Raw genomic sequence first — 25,586 nt, 5'->3', positions numbered from 1 at the left:
TAGGTAAACCCTACATTTTCTAATTATAAGTTTTCAGAATCACTCTGATTGGACTAGCAAAGCAATGTTTAAATCTAAGTGATTTTCCTTACAGAAAAACTGCTTTTATTAATTTTTAAGCCATTTCTGAAATGACACAATCTAAAACAAAATTAAGCAACTTGATTTTATCAAGCTATGCTGTTTACGATTATGGTCTCACTGAAAACACACAAAATACACTGTATTATTGATTTGTGCCCTTTCAAAGTACCTGCCATTCAAGTAATCTGTTTGTTAAGAAGGATAACTCATATCTTAAGTTGTGAACAGTTAGGCTTAAAAACAACGTGTCCATTAATCAATTTCATGGCAATCAAAATTGTTAATACCGTTAATGGTTTTATTTTTTAGAAAGTTCCATTATGAACAATTTTATAATTTAAACAGTCATACTTAAAAACAAAAAAGTAAAGTGTCAGTGGGTTGCATTACTGGTAAACATATTGTTTGCATATGTCATAAAAAATAACTGGTCAGACCTAAAATAATAAGTTACAAAAAGGCATATCTTCTCTTGATTTCAATGCAATGCATCAAAAAATATTTTTCAGTGTTTTAAGTACTACAGTATGATAATACACCCAAATTGTTAATAAAACGTTTTTTTACCACACACAGAAAAACAAGACACTGATCTGAGAAATGTGAATTTTACCAAATAAAAAATAAAACAAATAAGTTAGCTTACAATACATATGTATAATTTAGTGATTTCTACACCTTTAACAGCAGAATCAAAAAGTAAACAGACTTCTAGCTTTAAATCTTGACAAGATTTAACAAAACTTTGTGATGCGAAACGTGCTTGGTTTAATAACAATGTAAAATGATTCCTCTCCGGTTCAAGCACTAAAAGAAAAAATCTAAAAATGTTTTAAATTATTTTCATATATGTTCCAATATAAAATGTCAAATACATATTCAAGATAGACATTTTCTTACTCTAATTACAAACAATACCTCAAAAGAAAATACTGAAGGCTGTAGGCTTACAGGTATGATGTGTATCCTACATTTTCACTGATCTCATTTGAAAAAAACTGCATACAGAATGAGTTATTAGATCCAGTTTTTGTAAACTGAATTATTTGTAATAAAACATTTAGTACTATACAAACTGGACCTTTAATACTCAGTTGCTCACAAAGTTTTACCAACTAAATAACATTACCTAGAGTTAATTTATAATTCATTTTTTAAATTCATTTAACAAAGATATCATTAAAAAAATTACTTTACACATTTCTAAAATAAATAAAAATCCTAAAACAGATTTTACTCAAATCTTTTAGAAATGGGCAATACTGAGACATTAAAGTATTACTGAAAAATAATATCAAATGTGAACCAGTTCAATGACCTTCTCCATACACAGTGTAATGTTCCAAAAACTACAATAGATTTTATGAAATCTTGTCTCCTGTTCAAAACAAGGTAAAATTTTGACAGTTGTTAAATAACATGGCCCTTTGAAGCCTATAGCTCCACTTAAACAATTTAAATAATTATAATACTCAAAACTATTTCAAAGGTGGCATGTCACCTGGAAGGTATTTGAACAAAAAGCTATACAGAGCAAAAAATGAGTGACTCCTCAAGTTTCAACAATATAGTAAACACAATCAAATACAAACATAAAAGGCACAAATAAACTGGTACATACAGTTTAACTGACACAAATTAACTGGTACATGCAGTTTAACTGACACAAATTTACTGGTTCACAAATCAAAATATGCAGTATGTTACAGCAGTATTAAAAAATTTTAGGTTTAAAAAATGTCCACTGATTTAATTTCAGCACCAGTTCCTAGTTTCCTGTAAGTTATGATATCTAAATACAAACCACACAAATTGACGATGTCATAGCATACCACTGGCATCTTTTTTGTTCAGTTAATCTAAGAATAAACTCTTAAAACATTACATAAAAAGATTTACAGTAAATACACCCATTACTTGTTTCAACATTTTTTTCAGAAAAACATCTGGTCATGAATCATCCAGGTTACAGATATTTATAAAAATTAAGAAACAATGATATATATTTATTCATACAACACATAATTTAGTCTCTCAACACCAGATTAAACTTGTTTCAAATTCATTCACAAAGATGTAATAATAACATCAACTAAAACATTTTTCTACAATTTGAGAAAAAAAGATTTTTCACCACAACTTAAATGTTAAAAGAAAGATTGCTCAAGTCTGCTTGTAAATGAATAAGTTTCTACCAACATCATTTTGCAATCTAGAAATCGCAAAAATAGCACATTACCAAGAATTCAAACAAGCATTCTCTATTTAGATACTCCATGCAGCCTGATACATGAAACTCCAGAGAAGAATTTTGTACAGACAAGAGTTGTTTTATAAAAATATACAAAATAAATCTCTTTTCCAATCCTCACTCTTTTTGTAATGTAATACAGTTTCTTTCATATATGCATTGTATAACTAAATGTATTGCTTTTATTAGCATTAAGATCACTGTTTAAAAAAACACTCCTTTTAACAATATTGTCCAGAAATGTAATTAAACCTTCTAACTAATTATGTACACTGTGACAACACTTTTATGCACCATTCTTTCCACACAAAACGATGACCAAGGTCAGTATAAATGACCCAATACTTTACAACCATGAAGATGTTATATCTTGGTGGCAGAAGGTTAGGAGGGTGACTTAGCTTCACCAACTTGTGTACATGACCCAGGTGATGTTACTGAATTAGCTGCAGCTACAAAAGAATATACAGCACTATATATTAGAAATAAGGAAACTTAACTTTTGGTTGAAATGTAGTTTTCTTTATAAATTAGTTGTTCATTGATGTATAAGTTACAACAGAAAAAAGTCTAGGTTATACAACTATTCATCACAATGTTTTCTGCAGCAGTTAGTGGTTTTTTACTTCACATCTTGACATTGTTGTACTTAAACCAACAACCACACAAATGATTTTATTACACCCTCTCTAATAACTGTTATCATTTCCATTGAACTCCACAACAAAACATTAATTTTAGAACATAAAGTTTAGTAGAAAAGAGAATACGCTCTAGTGTTAGTTAGATAAGGTTTTACGAATTACATAATCAGTTACAACCTTACAATACTCATTAATACTAAGTTACACACTTTCTTTACCACAACTTATACTGAAAGCATTAACCTATTTACAAAAGTTTACCAAAATTACTTACAAATTACATTCAACTCTACAGCAGTCAAGATATTTCTCTTAACATTATGACTGGTGTAGAACTGTATAATGAAACATACAACAGTCTTATGTCTAGTCCTGTAAATAATCTGAAGATGGCATTTCATTGAAAATTCCTTTTCGTTCCCAAGGGCATAATGAACCTTAAAATTACTTGTGTTGTGATGCATTCTGACAAGAAAACTGTTTACAACATACACCCATTATGTACTAAAATTATGAAAAATGTCTAATTCTTTATATTTACCTTCCAAGTCTTAGAGAGTCTTACCTGCATCTCTCTCTTTCTTCTTAGCTCTCTTTCTTCGTCGATCAATTAGGGCTACTTCCGCTTTCAAGGCCATGTAGGTCTTTCTTAATTCTGTTAAACTTTCTTGAAGAATTGCTATTCTTTTATCAGCATCAGTGCAATCATCTAAAAAGACATTTGGGTTACTATTTAAAATACATACACAAAATTAATCGTGACCAAAATATATCCTGCAGATCATAAACTACTAATACAAGCACAGCTGCCTATAGTTATAAAGAGAGTTTCACAACTTTTCCATTTAATTTACAAAAAAAAACAAAAAACTTTTCAGTAAAGGTAGGAGGAAGACTTTAGCATTTTCATTTTATCATTCACTGATTTTGACACTAACACTTTCTGTAAGATGTTCAGGTAACCCCATACACACACAAACACATTTTGTATAAAATTATAAAAGGAGTGTCATTTTGAATAACAACAGCATTATACTGATACAAGTCCTTTTGCATGATCAATAACTGTAAATCAAATGAGAAATGTGCATGCATTTATTTATCATAGCACTATGATACATCATACATTAATCAGTTCTGGGAGTCTGGCTGTTTTGTAGCCCAAAAATTACATAAAAATAAAATATAAACAAACAGGTATCCTAAATATATATATAAAAACAACTCGTTTGGGTTGAGAAAATATTTTACATAGAAGAGCGAACAACGTGAACCTGACGATGACCGAAGAAGGTCGAAACGTTGTTCGCTCTTCTACGTAAAATATTTTCTCAACCCAAACGAGTTGTTTTTGCATATATATTTCTCTACAAGTGGGTTTTCTCGACATCACTGAAACAGGTACCCTCTTCAAAATATACTTTCCTGATCACCAGTTATCCTGGATGACATTCCAGGTTTACCTGAATATGATCTGCAAATTTCTGATTTTCCATACCACAACAAAACCTTAGTAAGAATACTTTAGAAATTTAATGAACGCTTTAAAAATGGGTAACTGATTTTCACAAACATAAAAATTGTTCTCAAATCTTAATTTTGAAATAACTTTTTTCTTGTCACATTAACACGACAAGTAACAATCTTAAATGCTGTTGATACTGAACAACCACCCTTGTTTCTCTGATGTTACACTTGAATGTTTATTATAATTACAAATTTACTAAATGTATTTTTCATGAAGTCTGACAAGTTTTTACTTTTATTAAACATTAAAAATCTGTTGTACACAGTATAAAAATTAATTTTTTTAATAAAGTATTTTTGTTTATCAAAACTGTCTGTAAATTAAGTGTTATGTAGTCAGTCTAACTCAGGCTGAAAATACTCTCGAATACAATGCGATTTTCACTGCTAAGAACAAAAGTACTTCCTTCATCTGATTTTCTTTTTTAAATTTCTTAACCTCTTGAACCCTTTAAATAAATATTAAAAGTTTTATTAAGGCAAAAGTTTGTATTTCATCTGTTATTATACTCTTTCTAACAATGACTATAGATGAATCATCAATGTACAATGAAACTGTAAAGAAAGTTTGAAAATAATTAAATAAAATTATTTCCTTTCAGTAATTAATGTTTACTAAATAGGAGTTTATGTTAATTCACAGTTTCTGCAACTTACCTTTTCAAATAGCTTAATTTTAATTTTAACGTTTTGTTACCCAGCATATAAAACATGTAGTTTATGCAAGCATGAAATGCAAGGCAAACATGTTACCATTTTCCCACACACTCATGTACTGCACTCGTCCCCTTGTGAACTAAGCCTTGTTAGAATATTCTCTAACTTCGTCCCCTTGTGAACTAAGCCTTGTTAGAATATTCTCTAACTTCGTCCCCTTGTGAACTAAGCCTTGTTAGAATATTCTCTAGCTTCTTGGCAGAAAAACAACAACTCACCTTTCAGGTATACATTTTAAAATATAAATAACACATAATTCAGTAAAATACAATATCCCAAAACCAAATATAATTTAACTGTCTAAGTGAGATATAACTAGGTTATAAAAATTGTTAAATATTATGAGCACCAAATTCCCTTATCACGAAGATAAGAAAATCATATCTTGTTAACATACATCACTGTCAATTTTAAAAATACTGTTTGAAACTTGCAATTTAAAAATAAACTAATTGTATTGGTAAAAAACATCAAATAAACTGACATCGTTTTGAAAATTAAGGACAGAGGGGTAGGGCTTCATGGGTTGGGAAACTTCATTAATACCTCAAGTAAATAAAGATGTTATGATATTCAAATTGTACATTGGACTAAAATTGTTTATATGTTATGTTTAAAACAAAATAAACAGAACAAGTGTTAAGATTTTGAAGTTATATTGGATAAAAAGGTAAAAATTTGAAATTGTTCATATGTCACATGACAATAAAGGTGAACACTGAGATACATTTTAAGATTTTTTTTCTTTTGAAAGAAAATAAAACGTTCAAAAATTTGAACTATAAACTAAACTTTTATGTTAACCGTGTTATATAAATTAATAACAAAATCGTTTTATTTAATTTGAAAGTAACTGCAAGTTGTTATCACATGTACAGAATAGCCTAACATAGAATAGCTATGTACAGAATAGCCTAACATAGAATAGCTATGTACAGAATAGCCTAACATAGAATAGCTATGTACAGAATAGCCTATGCTGTCTTCTAAGGGTTAAAAGTTATTTATTTTATTAAAACACTGACTATACATTAACACTAAAGGTGCAGCATGACCAGGTGGTTAGGGAGCTTGACTCTTAATGTGAGGGTTGCAGGTTCGAACCCCCATTATGCCAAACATGCTTGCCCTTACAGCCAGCTACAGGGGTGTTATAAAATTATATTCAATCACACTATTCATTGGTAAAAAGAATAACCAAAGAGTTGGTGGTGGGTGGTGATAACTAGATTCCCTCTAGTATTGCTAAAAATCATAATATATGTTTCTTTAAAATACTATAATTTCTAAAACTAGTCTAAATAAATAAATACATTGTGACATATAACTATGCAGAGACATAACAAAATCAAACATACAAGTAGTATTTTGACAAAAAGCATCAAGATGCTGAAATCTGATAAAACCTAAACAAAACTTACCTAAAGAAACATAAAAATTATACCTAGGTGATCTTGGAGCATTTAAAGAGTTATTGGTAGACCCAGAAGTGATTTGTGGGCTACTGGAAGAATGCTCAGAAAGCCTAGGATTAGTTGCTGTCCGATTCTCTCCTGTGTCATGTGATCCTTTGGATTCACCTGAAAGAAAATTTACTCAATTTAACATAAAAAAACAATTTAAAAACTTTTATATTAATGACATTTTCAAATATTCATGGTCAGTTTCTTTGGCCTAATTTTTTTAAATTCACTTTTGGAGTTTTTCAACAGAGCAAAACAGAGAATTACTTTTAAGTTGCATATTTATATTTTATGGAAACCAAGTTTCGTAAAATGAGCTTAAAAACAAATTTGATTACTTTATTTAATTTTATGCTATTATTATAAATGTTTGCCTGGCATAGTTTTTGGTAATTAAGTGCTTTCTTCTATAATTCATTAGTAAGTAAATGACCAATGAAACCCTAAAACAAACCTGATCCAAAGAAAGACTCAGTTGTTCATTAACATAATTAGCTCATGGACCTGCCTGTTCACTATTTTAAAGAAACACTGAATTGGATGAAATTCTATGTTAAAGGCTTTCCCCTTTTAATGTAGTACTGAGTAAATGCAATTTCAATAATGCTACAATCTCATGAAGTGTAGTTTCACTGGCCATTAGTTTTCTGGGACTTGTATGTTTGTTAATAACTAGATTAATTATGACGATACTTGAATGGACTGCACAGGATAAAACAGCATTCTAAAAGTTAACTTTACACAGAGAAGGGAGAATGTAATAAACAGTGGGACTATCTTTTCATTAAAAGAGGCCAAGAGAAAATCTGCATATTTAATGCATTTTTCAAGCATTATTCATTATGAAGGAATTTAATGTGAAATGACATTGTATTACTCACCACACAATCACATCATACATGAAGGTTAATACTCTTTAATTTCAGATCAATTATTGAAATTGAAGATACAGAAGCAACAGGGGTTTATGTGAAAAAAAACAACAAAAACTTAAATAAACCAACTGTCTGTGAATGACACCTGGTGAGCCTATATACAGGAAGAGTAAAGAAAACCACATAGAGGGGGAGTTCATGAAATTCTTCACTGCTAAAATGTCTAAAGGTGTTGGAGATGAGAAAGAAGCTGATAATTTTATAAAGTTTTATACAGTGATAAAATGAATTTCAGATGTTGTGAGAAAAATGGAAAAATAAAGAAAATATTGAACAACTATGTCTACTCCTAATCAGTTTAACACAAGAGCACAGACATTAATGATGCCAGTCAACTACTAGTGTATGTTTGAGATGAATGAAAAGCTACTAGGATTTCAATGCATTATATTATCAGAGAATTAGCACTTTTAATGCTGTTTAACATGCAGTGAATGAACTTGGTGGTTTAGGAAAAGTTTGTGAGACAGTTAAATGCAGTGTAACTGCTATTTGTAACAAGCATAAGTCTCACTGCTTTATTGAAGCATAGTGTAGTTGCCTGTGCAACAATTCATTATATTTTGCAGCAAGATTCCTTATAAGGAAAGAACTTTGAATTTAGCTATGTAATGAATATAATAGTCAAAGTGGGAAATATGGTAAAATCTAGACTCATAAAGTGTTTTGACTCATAAAACTTTATCTTATACTTAGCCAAGTTTTAAAGCATATACAAGGAGCTTTTCTTATTTAGAAATATTCTGTTTAAGCTTTTTTTTTCATTTTATTGAGCAAGTTAATAAAAACTTGTACAAGCAATTTGCATGGAAAGCTACTCTATCAGAATCATCAAGGAAGAATGACAAGACAGCTGATTTTAGTAAATATGCCAGTGACATCCACTAACAACTTTAGGCATTTAATGAATATTTCTCAGAATATAAAATTTAAAGAAAGCAATTACAAATTATTCATCAGTCCATTTATTGTCAAGGACAATTGCTTCTGGTTACTTCACAGTTTGAGGTGCAAAATATTCTGAAGCAAGTAGTACTGATTTCATAAAAATTATTCCAAGATCAAAACTTCCAGAACTCAAAAAGGAGTCCTTCAAATAAGAATATACCTCTCTGAATGCCTGCTTTAAACAATGGAACACCTCAAGTCCAACAAAAGGAATTTGCTTACAGATGGAAATCTATTTCACCTCCATCTTCTCATTACTTGAGCTTGGTGATCAGTCCAATTTGCTAATTTGTTAACTGTTGGGCTCATTAATCAATCACATTCAACTAAGCAATTATTCTCAAATAAGATGATTAAAAAGACAAAACATATGTTAAAAAATGGGTTTAAATAACTGAAGTGGACAGTTCACAGACAACCCACTGTGTAGCTTTGATTAATAAACAAATATACTAGTAATATTTCAACAACTTCGAGAGCTGGAATAATCAAAGACAGTTTTAATGGGACACCCTAACTTTGATTAATTGATTATTTTCATGAGTTGTGAAATTAATCAACAAAGTTGAAGTAATAGCAAATGATACTGAAAATTCCTCTTGGAAATATTTATATTACTAGATTGTTGGAATAATCATAAACAGTAATAAATTTAATCATAATTTTGGTAACTGGACAGATGAACTAATTCAAAATTGTAATACTTGAAAACACTAACTGGTAATAGATTATATTGATTAATTACTACTCATAACAGCACCAACAACCCAAAAAACAACTAGTGCCCTTAATAATATTGGAAATAAATATAACTGTGATAACTATGTACTGTTCACAATTATTATTTAATATTACTGATAAAATATAAGGTGTCTTTTGCACTTATATGTTGTCATAAATTTACCCATTCAGCAAAAAAGTTGCCCATCACTGCTCTACATGTTATTCTAGAATATCACTGAATGAATTACTTAAACAAGTGTTGTTCTTTTTATTATTATAATTATTAATACTATTAATTACATTTATTCAAAAGCAGTTCAATTGCTTTTTATTTCCATAATCTCAGTCAAATATTGAACACAAGCACAAAGACTATCAATGGTTGACAACCTAGTAATCTAATGTGTTTTTCTTTTACTAAGTCTACAATTTTTACTTGAATATTAAAGTTACCAAACTGGCCCATAGACATTACTAGATAGTTTTGCACTACTGCCACTGTAACATGTGGACAAACGACACTATGTTAAATACCTTGAAATAAAATATTAAATATATATCTTACATTACCCCCTTTTCTTCTTCCTGTACAGCTGTACAATTTATCAGGTACAAGGTGCACATAGTTTTATACTTAAACATTTCATGTTTTATTCAAAATACATGAAGAATCATGTCAAAAATCATCAACTGAGAGTTTACAAAAAGGTATTAGAAATTCGTGTTTGGAAAAGGTTTAATGTACATGATTCATATAACCAAAGGCTTCACCCCTGGAACCTCTATTCTGGTATTCAGTGTTTGAACTTAACTAAAGCTAAATATATAACAATATCTAGGCAAAATTGTGGCTTGTGCAAACTTTGTCTTCTGCATCCATGTCCCTGTAGTATTGACATGTAATAATGTAATATTGATTTATGTCCCTGTAGTATTGACATGTAATAATGTAATATTGATTTATGTCCCTGTAGTATTGACATGTAATAATGTAATATTGATTTATGTCCCTGTAGTATTGACATGTAATAATGTAATATTGATTTTAGTGCCCCTTTGAGTGGGCATATCACCTACCCCAAGGTGAATGTAATACCTATATATTTCTTTTCTTAAAAGTAATTACTGACAAACCAATAACACTATGAAATAAACCCATTTACCCTTTAAGCTGCTAATCAAATTATTCTTTGACACTTCATAAAAAGTATATAATTTCTAAAACATAATTTTGAGCAAAATTAACATTAAAGTTAAAACTTAAAACAAAAATCATTGATGTTAACTGATAATTTGCAAAAGTTGAATGTAATAATAAGTAGCTCAGAGAAGCAGATATTTAGAGTTACCAAAAAATGACACAAATTCATTAACCAGCCAAAATTAGGAATACTTCATGTATATCTTGTCCATTTTAACATAAAGATCTTTATCACTGAAAATTAAAGACACTTATTTGTTCACTTGTCAACACTTTTTTTATGTCAGTACTTATACACAAGATTTGATGTTACAAGCACAAAGATCTGTGCTCTAGATAGGTTTTATTTCTATCATCCAACAACTGAGATTGAGTTGTTTTACTGTTGTTACTAAAACTTATTCTTCTCTTTATTCCTGTACAAATAACTTATTAGGAACCACTTCCAAATTTCAATACATTCCTTATTCCTGTACAAACATCTTATTGGAAACCACTTCCAAATTTCAATACATTAAAATCTTTGTTGAGGTTGATTAATAAAATTAGACTGGAATAATTTTCAGTTCAATAGTAGTTCCAAATTATAGGTAATTGCCAGCCAGTAATTGATGTACAACTCAGTTTATGATGAGAATGATCTCCAATACTTTGTATTTGTTATATTTCCAATACAGGTTGTTGTTTCAAACTATTAAACACATAAATGGTGTATGTGTACTTGAGAATACTAGGCATAATTGTTACACGTAAAATCATTTCAAATGCATTTCTATGCAAAACAAAACTATTTTTATATAATTCTATGTACTTCTTAGTTATTCCAAGTGTCAAAAAGTATAGATAAAACCTATCATGCATAATTTGTAAGTCTTTGGCTTTGTTTTAACTAAATCAAACTTTTTATGAACTCACTTTTGGTTTACTCCTACATCTAATGCAGCTTATAATTCTTTCTCCAGTTAGTCCCACCTGAATTTGTTTTTAACTGAACTGAACTTTTATACAGAGAACAGTAAGAGCATGGAAAACTGAAAGCCCTGTTGAACACTGTCAAAGAGGAGAAGAGTGGGTCCAAATGAGAAGTGTTGAAAAAGATAAAACACTTAAATGAACAAGAGATATTGGGTAGGTTTCAATAGAGGTCTCCAATTTGATTAAAAAGCCCACTTATTTCACTTCCAGGAGCAGCTGACGAGTGGGGTGGGTGGATTCTTGTTTGGAACAAGTAACCAATTGTCCAAAGAGTGAGGAAAGCACAACCTGAGAGCATGCAAGTGACGAACAAATGCTCTGACCAATTGACAAAACATATGGGGCTGAAAGAAAAACTGAAAGACAGTACATAAGACAGATAAATCATCCCATGGAGAACAAATTGAAAGGAGGATCAGGAGTGATGAAATATTGGGATATGCAAATAAGCACTTGCAATATTCATCTTTGTCATCTATTCACAAAGAAAACCTGTGAACCTGATGACCAAGGTTCCTCTTCTATGTAAAAGTGTTTTCTCAGCCCAAACGAGCCGTTTTTTGCATATAAATTTCTCAACAAGTGGGTTTCTCGTCATCACTGATTACTTGCAATATTCATCTTTGTCATCTATACACTTAGAGAAAAGGCCCACCTGATGGTGATAAACAGCTGCAAGGTAAAATGTGGTGGATTAAAAAACTGATTGAGGTGGGAAAATCTATAAACCCTTTCACAATGGGCTCAGTATAATATATGCAAGTTTGTCTACACACTTGCACACATTAAGTATTTACATTATAACTTTTGGTACAGCATGTGTATCTTCACAAATTTTGTTAGCCTTTTAGTAAATATTAAAAGCTTTTCATACACAAAAAATCAGATATTTTAATGAAATATTTTTACTAAAGATATGTTTGTGAAAATAGAGTATTTTGTTAGTGGTCTCAGTGCAAAGTGATTTTGTGTTATGATTAAAAACTATTCTTCATCCCAAATATCTCAAATATTATTTGCATAATCTCTCAAACTTCCTAAATGTATTTCAGACATTTGTTTTAAGTAAAACCATGTTTATGTTATTCTCTATACTCTAACTATGTGGCGAATGTCACTTAACCAATCTTGTAAACATCATAAAAAAATAAATATAAATTATGCTTTTTTCATGCTAGAATTACTACATATTGTATCACACAGGGGCTTAGCCAGAAATGGCCATTTTTTTGAGGTGGTTAATTTGAGTGCCTGATGCAAGTGCCGCAGATGCAAAGCCATGCTAGGGAGGTCTGGGGCATGCCCCCCCCCAGAATTTTTTTAAAAATAAAAACAAAGGAAAAGCCTGAATTATGCATTCTAACACCACCTTTTTGGCAAATTTCAGAATGGCACACTGAGGTGTTTGTCTTATATTTTTAATCATTAATAAATATATAGCCCTATATATATAATATATAACTTAAAGTTATCAGGCCCAGCAAAGTAGGCCTAGAGTCCTGTCATCAACATATAAAATATAGAGTCACTCAGGAGAGTGCAAAATATATGTATAGTGTCTATAATCTGTATTCAAATATCATGGACAGTGTATGTTCAGAGTCCCTGGATTTCAAGAATTAACTTCACAAATAAACAGTGGGTGGCACCATGGCAGGTTGGTAGCACCATGGCACTAACCTAGTACCATTGGCGCCATCTATAGTGAATAATTCACTATAGATGGCGCCAATGATGCTGTGAACGTGACGTTGACAAACAGAAGTTGCGCTAAACAATCATTCACTATGTCAAGCCTGAAAGAGCAAAAGACACTTCATGGGTTCTTTAAACCCATTCATGAGGTTGAACCTGATCAATCTGTTCCAGCCAATCAGGTTGAATCAGAATTGTCAACTGAATTGTCAAAGTCATCACCATGGCCTTCTACCAGTGCTGCCACTACTACTTCAGGTCCAGTCTGGGACATTGGAAATTACATTTCTGATGATGTCAGCATTGGTAAACAGGTAAGTCAACTCCTCATTATATTAATTTTGTATTAAAAATCATGCAAACACCCTGCATCGTTGGCTTTCACAGTGGAGATGGCTATTCTACAGTCAACATGCAAAGGGTGCTTTCTGCAAGTACTGCTGTCTTTTTACTCCTGACGGTGCTGGTGTTGGAAGCCAGAAATTTTGACAACTAGTGAAATTTCCATACACACTCTGGAAGAAGGCTGTTGAAGACTTCAAGGCACATGAATTGAAACAGTACCACCAAGACAGCAAAGAAAAAGCTAACAATTTTCTACAGGTTGTAAACACAAGTTCATCTGTGCACTTGCAGCTTGATGCAACTTACAAGCAAGAAATTGAACAGAACCGGCAATATTTAATGCCTATTATTGATACTGTATTGCTGTGTGGGAGACAGAGTTTAGCTTTGAGGGGAAAATATGATTCTAGTCCAATGTTTGTTGGTGAAACTGATGAGGATCCCATCAATAATGGTGGGAATTTTTGGGCAATTTTGCACTACAGGTCAAAGGGTGATGTCAAGCTTTCAGCAAGCCTTAAGAATACAAAGAGGAATGCTACATATCTGAGTCCTCAAATTCAAAATGAAATCATCATTGCCTGTAATACTCATGTTCTTAATCTTTGGTCACAGGGTTAATGCTGCAAAGTGTTTCTCAATATTAGCTGATAAAACAACAGATATTTCAAGCATTGAACAGTTTTTGCTGTGTGTTAGATATCTGCATGCCAATAACAACTCTGTTGCAATGAGAGAAGATTTTTGCAATTTATACCTGTTTATGATGTAACAGACAGAAAGTTGGCTGATGTTATCATAACCAATCTGACAAAATATGGTACTGACTTGGCTTACCTACGAGGACAAGGGTACGATGGTGCTACCTCTATGAGTGGGAAATTCAATGGTGTCCAGAGACACATAACTGATAAATTCCCACTTGCACCCTATGTACACTGCAGTGCCCATTCCCTAAACTTGGCAATTTCTGATGCTTGTAAAGAAGTTCCTGTGTGAAATTGCATGGGAGTAATTTCTAGCATTGAAAACTTTTTCAATACACCCAAACAAAAGCACGTTTTGGCTCTTTCAGTGGAGAATAAAGCACCTGAATCGAAAAAAAAAGTTTGAAAGGTCTCTGCCCCACCCAGTGGGTTGAGAGGCATGACTCAGTCACTGTCTTTCTTGAATTAATCCATGCAGTTGCAAATGCCCTTGAGACCATATCAGGTTGGCAAGACAGAGATTCTGCCATGCAAGCCAATCAATTGTTGTGTTCTATAACACAGGCAGAATTCAACATCACTCTACTTACCATTGCTAAATTGTTTTCATTTAGTTTACCTCTGTGCAACTTACTGCAGCAACAGAATATTGATTTAGGTGCTGCAATGCATCATGCAAAAATAGTGGAAGATTTAATCCCTTCACTCAGAAATAATACTGTGAATGAATTTAACAACATTTTCTGTGAGGCTCAAACTCTGTGTAGTGAACTTCAAACTGACATCATAATGCCAAGGCAGGCTAAAAGACAGACGTGCCATGCTAACCCACAAACCACTAGCCCTGAGGAGTACTTTCGTATTGTTGTATTTGTACCGTTTGTTGATCACTTTCTTTCACAAATATGTGACCGTCTGTCCAGTCACAAAACTCTCCTTACAAACTTCATGTGTCTACTACCATCAGGATCTACCACAGAGCAGTCAGAACCTATAGCACAACAATGTGACCATATTAAATAGTTGGTCAATATATACAAGGCTGACATTGACAGCACTTCACTAGCTGCAGCAGGTGAACTTAGGGTTTGGTACAAATCACTTGAAAACAACAGACCAAAAAATGTCATAGATGCATGTGCAATGCAATGCAGAAATGTTCCCAGTCATTTCTAGACTGTTGAAAGTATTTACCACGCTCAGAAGACTCGAAACGTATTTGAGAAATACTACCACTGAAGATCAACTGAATGGCCTGGCCTCATTATACATTCACCATGATATTAAAGTTGAACCAAACTGTGTTGTAGATGTCCTGGTGAGAATAAACCGGCGTTTTAGCCTTTCATAGATATTCGATTGTATTTATCTTGTTCTGACAAAACTTGCTGTATTAAAAGTATGTTCAATCAGAAATTTGCATTTGACCATTTGTTGTGTGTGAAATTATCTGCCATGCAATCACGAATCTTTATGAAACTTCACAGGTGGTAACTGAACTTGTCTAAAAAGTTTGAATCCATGAAGGGGTTACTCCCAAATCCCCCCTGGCATCACAAAAATACAAATGTTTAGTCTAAATAGGTTAAGTCTCATAACACTATGTACAAACATATATTATTTTTTTATTATACCGACCTTACATTACATACTTTACATTGAAGCAAAGCATGTGTACTTAGGTCACCTATCCAGTAATATAAAACTGACCATTAGTCTTCCCTGTGTTGGCTGTGTTTTAGTGGACAAGTATACTGTAATATACAATCACATTTTGATTATTATACATGTATATAGTTTATTACTATTTAGAAATAAATTATTAAACTTATTTTTTCCTAAAAAATAAAGAACAATAAATCAAGAAGTAAAGCAAACAATTTTCTCTTCTCACTATGACCTTTGTACTCATTTGTTGTTGGATATAGGTTGCTAAGCCTTTTAAAATTTTGCACTTTGAGGATATCAAACAAAAGTTTTTTTTAGGATTTATACATACAGTTGAATTACCAAAAAACTGTAAATAACTATAAGATATCATAGAATTTCACAATAATTTACTTAGATTTTATAAAATATGGTACTTCGAGCAAACTAAATCAAAAGAATGGGAAGCCTTTTTGAAAATTAAAATAGCAGGAAAAACCACTCTGGGAACATTCTAAGATGTTGATCAATTATTCACACATAATACATTAAACTTAGTGTATACAAGGGACTGTTTCAAACAATGGAAAGAGTTAAACATGGCCACCATGTCTGATTCAGTAAATAAGCCACATCTCAGTAAATTAAAATGATATATTTTCTTATTTTATACTCTAGCTTGTTTATATTAGTATTTTGAGTTCCTATTTGCACAGGATTATAGAATTAGTATTTTGACATCACAAACATCTAATTTTAAACAATGTTGCATTCAACATACTGTGTGACTCATTGAAACCTACATTCAGATGTCTTATTTTAATATTTACTTTTAAATTGAGAAATTAACTCATACAGAATATTATAGTTTGAATTATGATCTACAATTTGATTCCAAAATTGTTGACAAATTCATAAAATAGTAATTGAATAAAATTTTGAATGCAAGTCAACAAACTCAATGACACAACATTTGACCTGACCTGTTGTGAAAGGTTAAAGGCCACCAGTCTCCAGTTTTCACAAGGACATCAAACAGCTTGGAAGAAAATCCTGGAGAAAGATGATGGACAGGTGCAATATCCTAGTGAGATACAAAATCTTGTACTGCCTCTGACAGATGCTGACTGGTTGTAAGATCCTAGGGCATTGGGAAGGAAAGTGTAAAACAAGTCCCCCTGATAAAACTTAAAGAATCATGGATATGTAGTGAAAGATTGCCAAAAAGTAAATAAAAGCATACAATCAAATTCCCACTGGACTGGAACCCACAAGTTAGTTTCCAGTACTGTTGGTGGCATGCTCATCTACAATGAATGGAAAAAGATAAGATGAGAAACCCCTAGAAAGAAGAACAAATAACGGTACATAAGGTCCAGGATGGAAAAAGAGAACTGGGGCTTCTCATGATTCCAACTGCAACAAATGAGCAACCAAAGAAGAAAGAGTAGATTGTTGATGCACAGACTACACGTGATTTTAGAGTCTCAAGTACATGATCGAAACATACTGCCAAAGTAAAATGGCAGTCTTTAAACCTCTAAAATAAAGAATAGAGAGGCAACATATGAACCCAGGACAAGGTCACATCATGACCTAGAAGATCCCAAACAACAGTGAAACCACATGTGTAAAGTGAGAGCATAAAACAACAAACGAGCCAATGGGGAGGCAAAATAGGATTTTAAGAAAGTGAGGAAATGGATAGCACATTAGAAAACTAATAAATCATGTCAAAAATGCCATATTAGGCATAGCTTATTCTGGAGGTGGGGTTGTGAAAGACATTTCAAAATTCATTGTTGTAAAAATGCTATCAAACTCTTTCAACCCAAACATGTTTGGCTTGTTCATGATGATTAGTGGAGCAAGTTAAGGAGAAGAAAGTTGACCCATAACAATAAATTTTATAGTGGATAATTACAAATAAATCCAACGATGAGTTTCCTCCACCCTGTATCCTTTGAACTAGTGCTAGTAAAAGGTATGATACCAAAATTGGGAATATGAACCTCAGAATTCATTGTAAAAATATATAAATCAAACAAAACTGTTTGATGTAAAATATACAAGCATGACAAAGAATAAAGACTGGAAAATTAAGTTAAAGAAGGTTTCTTCAATGTAAAGAGAAGAAAAAAACAATGAAGAAATCCCTCTTCAGAAATTAAATGACTAAAATCATGAATGCAATTCATGCACAAATTATGATAAGATAAAATGTCTGAACATGAGTGCTAACAAATAAGTGATAGTTTAATAGAATTTAATAAAGGGAGTCATGTGTTGTGAGAGTATCTTGTACTCTTACTGGTGGAGGGTTGTCACATGATTTGTATAAGATGCATTGGAATCGATCAATTCCAACTGAAGAGAGACAAAAGAATTGTGGCATGTTCAAAAAATTTTGCATATAGAGGGCAGCATTTAATGAGGACAGCTACTTGTGTGAAGGAAGGTAACGAACCATATCCTAAATACAACTCATTGAAAATTCTTACTCACAGCAACACCACATTTCCACAATGCATCATTAAAACAGTAGTTCCATAGAAACATGTCTTAAAACTAGTATTCTATTTAACATTAAATTTTCTGTCTATTACAAAAAAAAAAAATGTAATAAATGTTTGTTTTTATATTTTTCACAAAACAAATGTACCTTATTTATTGTCAAAGATACCTAAAATATACTTTTTTGTTCTTCTCAATGACTGTTGTAGTGGAATATAATTCACTTTAAAAAAGTGTGATTGTTAAGCATAAAAAAAGTAAAGAATTTAAAGTCATATTTATACACAGAGTTATTTTTACTCATAACATAGAAAAAATTTCAGTGATGCAAACACTAAAAAGTTTTTTTCTGAAATTTAATGTATTAGCAGCTAAAACTAACCTCTAAGTATTTTGGAAGAAGTATGTCTTGACCTTGTGCTTGCTCGACCAACATCAATGACATCTTGACTTTGGCGGTTGTTCTTCTTCTTTTTCTTTGCAGGAGACACATCTTCTGATATACAATTTGGCTGCTTGTTCTTTTTATTTGTGGAGGATAAGGATTTTGATTTGTCTATGAAACTACTACTTGTATTTGAACAGATACTATCAGTCCGTGAACAAGAGTCTTCATTCAGAGGAACTTCAATATTTTTTGTATCTCCTTGGTAGCTGTCTGATTCTTCCTCCACTGAATCTCTACTATAACGGGCACTTTCTGCTGAAGAACCTTCCTGTTCATATGGTGGAGAGTTAGATGAAACAGACCCAATGCTGCCTGGAGTGGTTGGAGGAGTATTGTCTAGTACAGCTGAGTCGTGTTTGTTAGGGGGATCAGATAAGGGGGCATGTGCAACAGTTTTAGAAAATGACAAGACTGTTGCTGCAGCACTGGTCAGGGAGCAAATTAGCTGCTGATGTATATCTTCTGATCTTGATGATTCTGGAACTTCTGTTGAAGGCACCATAGATTGAGGTTGGTGTTCATAGCTGGGATTCATAGCATCTCCAGCTACAGGACTTGCTGGAACTTTCTCTTCACAAAGCAAGAATGCTGCTTCTTCAATGGTTTCTGTACTGTCATCAACCAAATCATCATCTTTGATAATTGGCATGTGTGTATCTGATTCTTCAAACAATGACTTTTCTGTTTGAAGTACTTCATCATGAACAGTATCTTGTTCTTCTTCAGGAGGAGGTGCATCTTTCATTTTAGCTTTCTTTTTCTTCTTTTCTTTTTTTGTTGCCCTTCCAACCTTCTCATTATCCACTGCAGTTTCAGCACTGTCATTTTTATCGTCATCTGTGTCCATAATATCATTATCAGTCTTACCTTTTTTCTTCTTCTTTGGTTTCTTTTGAGTTACACCATCTTTATTCTTTTTTAATTTTTTCTTTTCCTTTTTAGTTTTATCTAATTCCATTGCATCTTCCTCTTTAACTTCAACTTTGGGTGTTTTCTTTTTCTTTTCTTTTCGTTTTGCTTTCTCACTTTCAATTGTTTCATTTTCTTTTTTCTTGAGTTTCTCGGTGTCTTCAACATCTTTTTTCTTGACTCTTCCAGATTCTGAGTGTGAACATTCTTGTTTGACCCCTCCTAACTCAATATCACCATCACTCTTTACCTTCTTTCCCTTCTTCTTATCTTTTACTTTTTTAATTTTTCCTTTTCCTTCAACTACTTCTAAATCTTCAAGTTCGACTTTCTTCTTCTTGGAACGGCCTTTTCCTTCCTTTGGTTTTCCCTCATCAGCATCAGTTCCATCATCTTTCTTACCCAGTTTTGACACCTTTAGTTTTTTCTTCTTTCCTTCTTTTTTAGCTTCCAACTCCTTGAAATTATCAGAAATCACATTATCTTTTCAACTTCATTGGAACAGATATTTATAACCTCTTCTGCACAAGAGCTTTTTGCAACAACTAATGTACCATTATCTGTCAAGTATTCTTTTTCCATTTCATTCTTCTCTTCACTTATAGGTTTTTCAGAAACTTCTACTGATTCCCAAGAATCATTTACTTCACTCTTGGCAGTTTTTTCTTCTGTATCACTTTTTACAACATCTGATGAAATAGCAGAAACAGACTTCACTCCTTCATCATGTTCCTCTTTCAAATCACCTTTTAGATGCAAGGCACATTCTCCATCTACATTGGATGATGTAAAATCCTCTTTATCTGAAGATGAATTAGACATACATTCTTTATCAGAACTTCTTATTTCAACGTGACCTTCTTCTATTTCAAAGGACTGTGAATGAGATGATTTTGTCATATCTGATTCACCTGTGGAAGATTTTGTACTGTTTGTCAGTGTTGGGAGATCTTCATTTGTAACATTAGGTTCTTGGCTGACATCTTCATGTTTTTGTCCTTCACTTATATTACCAGACTCCTCAGCATCTTTCTGTTCATCCACATTTGCAATCACATCATTCTCGCAATTACTACTTGTACTAAGATTATCACTTTTCAATGTCATGTTTTCTTCTACTGCCAAAAGGTGATAATTTTCTCCTTGTCCAACCTTATCTTTCGAATTGCATGTGCTATCAGATGAATCATTTTTATCTTGCCAGTCTTCATCTGCCTTGAATCTTAAATCTTTATCACAATCTTCTCCAACATCCTTGACTGAAGGAGTACCAGGAGTTCCAACGCTTGACGAATCTTCTATGTTAACATAGTTTTCAAAAATATCTGTCACCACATCTTCACATTTTTCTTTTCGAAGTTTCAAATGTCTTTTCAAAACTTTCTGTTTAATCTTAACAGTGGAAAACGATTTTGATGATTCAGTTTTGTCTTGAGGACAATCTTCTTGAATTTCTAGTTCTTCTTCAGCCTTTATGGAAATATCTTTTTTATCTTCTTCTGAACTCTCCTGAAATACGTTTTCATTCATTTCATAATCACTACAGGCTTCACTTTGTTCAACCTTATGCTTATGATCTGACTCATTTACCTCAGAAAGAGACAATCCCTCTTCAATAAATACAGGCTCTAAATCATTATTTTTCTGTACATTTTCTTCAGGATGATCATCATCTTGTGCTTCAACTTCAATTTCTGAAGCATATTCTTCTTCTTCTTCATCACTTTCATCTGTTTCTTGACATATATCATTCTGCGACTTAACAGAGATCCCAGATTTTCGTCGTGTCTGTCGTTTTGCTGTCAGGCCATAAACAAATGGTGATTCAGAAAGGCTGTTTCGGTCTGACCGAGTAGACCGTCCTCTTCCCGAAACAGAAGGAGATGAGCTAGTGGAAGACCTTCGTGATGAGGTGGAAGGAGACGAATGAGATGGAAGTCTTGAAACAGATAATCCTGGGGGTCTTCCTCTTATAGCTGGTATGTTGGCACCTTGGACTCCCTGTAATTTACCATAAATAAATGTCTTCTCAGATAACAAACATGCCGTTAAGTATCAAATAAATAACAAAGCTCTTACTTGCAACATTTTGTGATTTTGAAATTTATTTTCCGTGTTTCCTACAATAGAAGATATTTAAAAAAAAAACTCTTCAGGACAGATTTTAAATAAAAAGATGATAATACAAGAGAAAAACTGGAATAATAACACCTTAAAATATTTATAAACATCACAATGTACTTGGGAAGGCAGATTAGTTTACAACTTTATAACTAGATCTTTGCAATGTGCATAAACCAATATGCGATTTTTACTGGACTACTTTTAATGAATTACAAAATTTTGTGAACCTGCAAAGCAAAAATGTTCAGAAAAACATTTTCTTTGTTTTCATGGGGCATCATTTAAAGTTAAGCATTACAATAGCATAATACAGTATTTTATTTTGAAGAAATTCAAAAAGTTAAAAGCAGAAAAAGTGTTATAACACAACAAAATGTTGTATTTAACTAATGAAATTACCAATTATACCTTCAATTGATTTGCCTTCTTTACTTTAGATGTAGCAATTTTCTCTGTTATTTTTTCTATGATTCTTCTTCGTTTTACCCATTCATCATATCTGAAATACAACAGTTTTTAACAGTATACACCTGACATTCATCAAGCACTAAAGATATATGGACATACATGTGGAAACAGTACTGCAGAAAAAAAAGTTAGGAATGTTTACTAAAAAAAAATTAGATGGTTACCCTGCAGTACCAAAACTATCAATGAAAGTAATTATTTTTTAAAATAAATGTAACCAATTGATCAAGGGTCAGTAGAAGTGCTGTAAATATAAGTTCTTCTATTATACAATTTCAAATAGACCATTTTTTCTAATATCTGTCCTTTAAAAAATATTATCTTAAATTAAGTACAAAATAAAGCATTTTCAAAATACCTTTTACTGAAGGTTCATTTCCTGAAAAATCAACTAGCAGAAAAAAAAAACAAATATTGTTCCTACCTTACATTCCAGCCAGTGTAATGTACAGAATACTGCTTTTCTCCTGCATCAGTTTCTATTTTTGTTATCTTGGCTTCATATATTTTTTGTTGTTTTCCTGAACCATATTTCACTTTTACTCGGTCGCCTAGCTCAAGTCTTCCTTCCACTTTTTTAACATGTGTATTATCATTCCTAATAAGCAAGTTAAGATGCTGTTACCTTGATTTTATTTATATCACTAAAAAACAAATGAGTGAAACAAATACCTCACAATACAGCATACTGATCCATTTACTGAGTCACAAACAGATGTTAAACATTTTCCTAAACTGAAAATGTATTTCCAATAATACTTAACTATGTTGACACAATAGCTATTTCTTGATCTCCATGGTTTCCACTCTTTGCCCATCTAAACATTGAGAATGCTTGCTCCAGTCCCTCACACCTCACTTGGAATACCTTAGGCAAATTCTAATTGGTAAACATCTCCACTGACTCTGTCTGGGTACTGCACATGAGCACCTCATTATGACTGTGTAATGATTTTTTTTAGACTGATCAAAGATAAGGGCCATGCACTCCCCAAATGGATAACTTCATGTCAAATCTAAAGTGGATTCATGAGTAGCCTCCATGCAACTTCTACTGACATCTGGGAAAAACATTCAGAGACCCCAGTAAGAGGGTTCTAAATTTTACAATTTTCTCCAAAAGTGGAGGAGCATGCTTAAAGGCTCAGTTCACCACCCCAGCAGCTGAAATCTAGGGATAGTAGAGACTCAATAGGGAGTCCTGAGGATCAGTGCTATGGAAACTGTGCAACAGGTAAACCAAGCTCCATACATTTTTAAAAGCAAACCAATCCTGATTTTTTCAACCTCAAAATCAGTAGGGATGGACAGGATCCCCTTTACTTTTACTCATGACTGTTCACGGATGTTTTTCCAAGGTGTCAATTGGAGTGGTGCCAGCCTCAGCAGGAGGCTACTCGTAAGTCCACTTTAGATTTGGCACGAAGCTATTTGGCTGGGGAATTGTAGTCCTTATCTTTGAACAGTCTAAAAAAATTGATTACATGATTGAAATGAGGTGTTTATATACAGTACTCAGATAGAGGGACTTAGTGGAGAATTTTACAAACTAGAATTTGCTTAAGACAATCAAGTGTGATATAAAGAACTGAACCAAGCATTCTCAATGTTTAGATAAGAAAAGAATGGAAACCCTGGAGACTGAAAAATAGTTATACAGTCTACAGATAGTATGTATGGTTTTGGAAGATACCATTCTAAGAAATTATGATTGAAAATCAAAAAGAATGTAATCACAATATGTAAACCACATTATACCTGCTACATCCAATGCCAATTTTTACCCAATACCAAGTTGAATCATAAATACATTGTTAATTAACTTTACTTCTAATTCAAAAGAACTTATCTTATTAATTAGTTACACTTATGATTGAAAGTTTATTTTGCTCTGGTTTGTCTTAAATTTTACAAAACACTACATGTGGGCTCCCTGCACTAACCATCCCTAATTTATCAGTGAAAGTCTAGAAGGAAAGGAACTAGTCTTCATCACCACTCTTGGTCTAATACTTTACCAGCAGATAGTGAGTTTTACCATCATATTATAATGCCCACACAGCTAAAAGGGCAAACATATTTGGTGGGATGGGGATTTGAACCCACAAATCACAAAGTCAAAATCAAATGCCCTAACCATTTGGCCATAATGACTGGACTGAAGGTGAAGAAGAATATATAAAAATATATTGACTGTTCTACATATGGTAGTACTGTAAGTCCTAGAAATTGAACTGAAGATTTAGATAACTGGAAATTCTAAATACTAGAATGAATTAAGTCTTGGTATTAACAACATATATCTACTTTTACAATTTAATGTACAAGGATTTAAAACTCCCCAATTTTGTATGATTTACCTTGCAATGAAACTTACAATAAATATTTGTAACAAAAATAAACTCTCTCCATAAGTAAAATAACTAGAACATTTAGGTTCTTGTACTCTTTAATACAACATCTAATAGATTTCATACAATTTCATACCTTCAGGCAAAGCTTAGCTTTGTTAACACTCACCAATAAAATAAAATGATACGGGTAACTGCTCAAAGTAAATAAAGAAAATATAACATGCTTCATCAGAATTGTTATAGGGTAATACTGGATTAGCTACAAAATTTAAAATGTCATCTTAAATCCTGTTTACCCCTAACATCACACTTACTCATCTTCTGGCTGATGTGGCTTTTCATCTTCAACAACTTTAGGCTTTTCTAATTGCTTCTTAGCCTATACAATTAAAAGATATACATAAAAACTGTACTATACACAGCAATATAGACTGCATGGGGCTGTAAAGACTAAAACCCTTACATAAACAAAGACACTGTCAATAATAAGGAAACCCACTGATGATTCAATGTTCTAATCATTGTATGTTTTAATTTCTGGTCAATTTACTATATCAGGTTGTCTTCATTAACTTATGATTTATTTCATAAATTATTTTTAATTCTTATTTATACAGCTAGTTGTTTTGTTTGTTTTTTTTATCAGAAGTTCTTATTTTGTGAATATTCTAATAAAGAATAAAAACATTTACTGTTTTACAAACCTTAGATTTCAAATATTACAATTACAAGACACTGATGTTATACACAAAACAAAAGAGAAAAACTATACTTTTATATATCAGACAAAACATATCTTTCTGAAAACAATTTCAACATTAACAGTTTCTGCAATGTCTACATAATACTTACAATCTTCCACGGTTGATTCATGCATATTTAAAACAAAAATAAACTCATACTTAAT

At 32.1% G+C, this 25,586-nt stretch overlaps 1 protein-coding gene across 1 annotated transcript in view; it reads right to left on the bottom strand.

Annotated features, from left to right (window-relative positions):
- Positions 1–2,578: 2,578 nt before the first annotated feature.
- LOC143228520 (uncharacterized) overlaps positions 2,579–25,586 on the bottom strand; it is a 46,660-nt gene continuing 23,652 nt past the window's right edge. The window contains 8 exon segments of the mRNA XM_076459768.1: positions 2,579–2,787; positions 3,545–3,688; positions 6,645–6,803; positions 18,759–20,206; positions 20,209–21,734; positions 22,266–22,356; positions 22,750–22,923; positions 24,994–25,058. Coding sequence (XP_076315883.1) covers positions 2,720–2,787; positions 3,545–3,688; positions 6,645–6,803; positions 18,759–20,206; positions 20,209–21,734; positions 22,266–22,356; positions 22,750–22,923; positions 24,994–25,058 — 3,675 coding nt within the window. The 3' untranslated portion in view covers positions 2,579–2,719.

The sequence above is a fragment of the Tachypleus tridentatus genome, chromosome 1 (assembly GCF_004210375.1).
Source record: "Tachypleus tridentatus isolate NWPU-2018 chromosome 1, ASM421037v1, whole genome shotgun sequence".
Classification (NCBI taxonomy): domain Eukaryota; kingdom Metazoa; phylum Arthropoda; class Merostomata; order Xiphosura; family Limulidae; genus Tachypleus; species Tachypleus tridentatus.
Note: the sequence above shows the minus strand (reverse complement) of the source record. Positions and strands in the feature narration are given on the sequence as shown.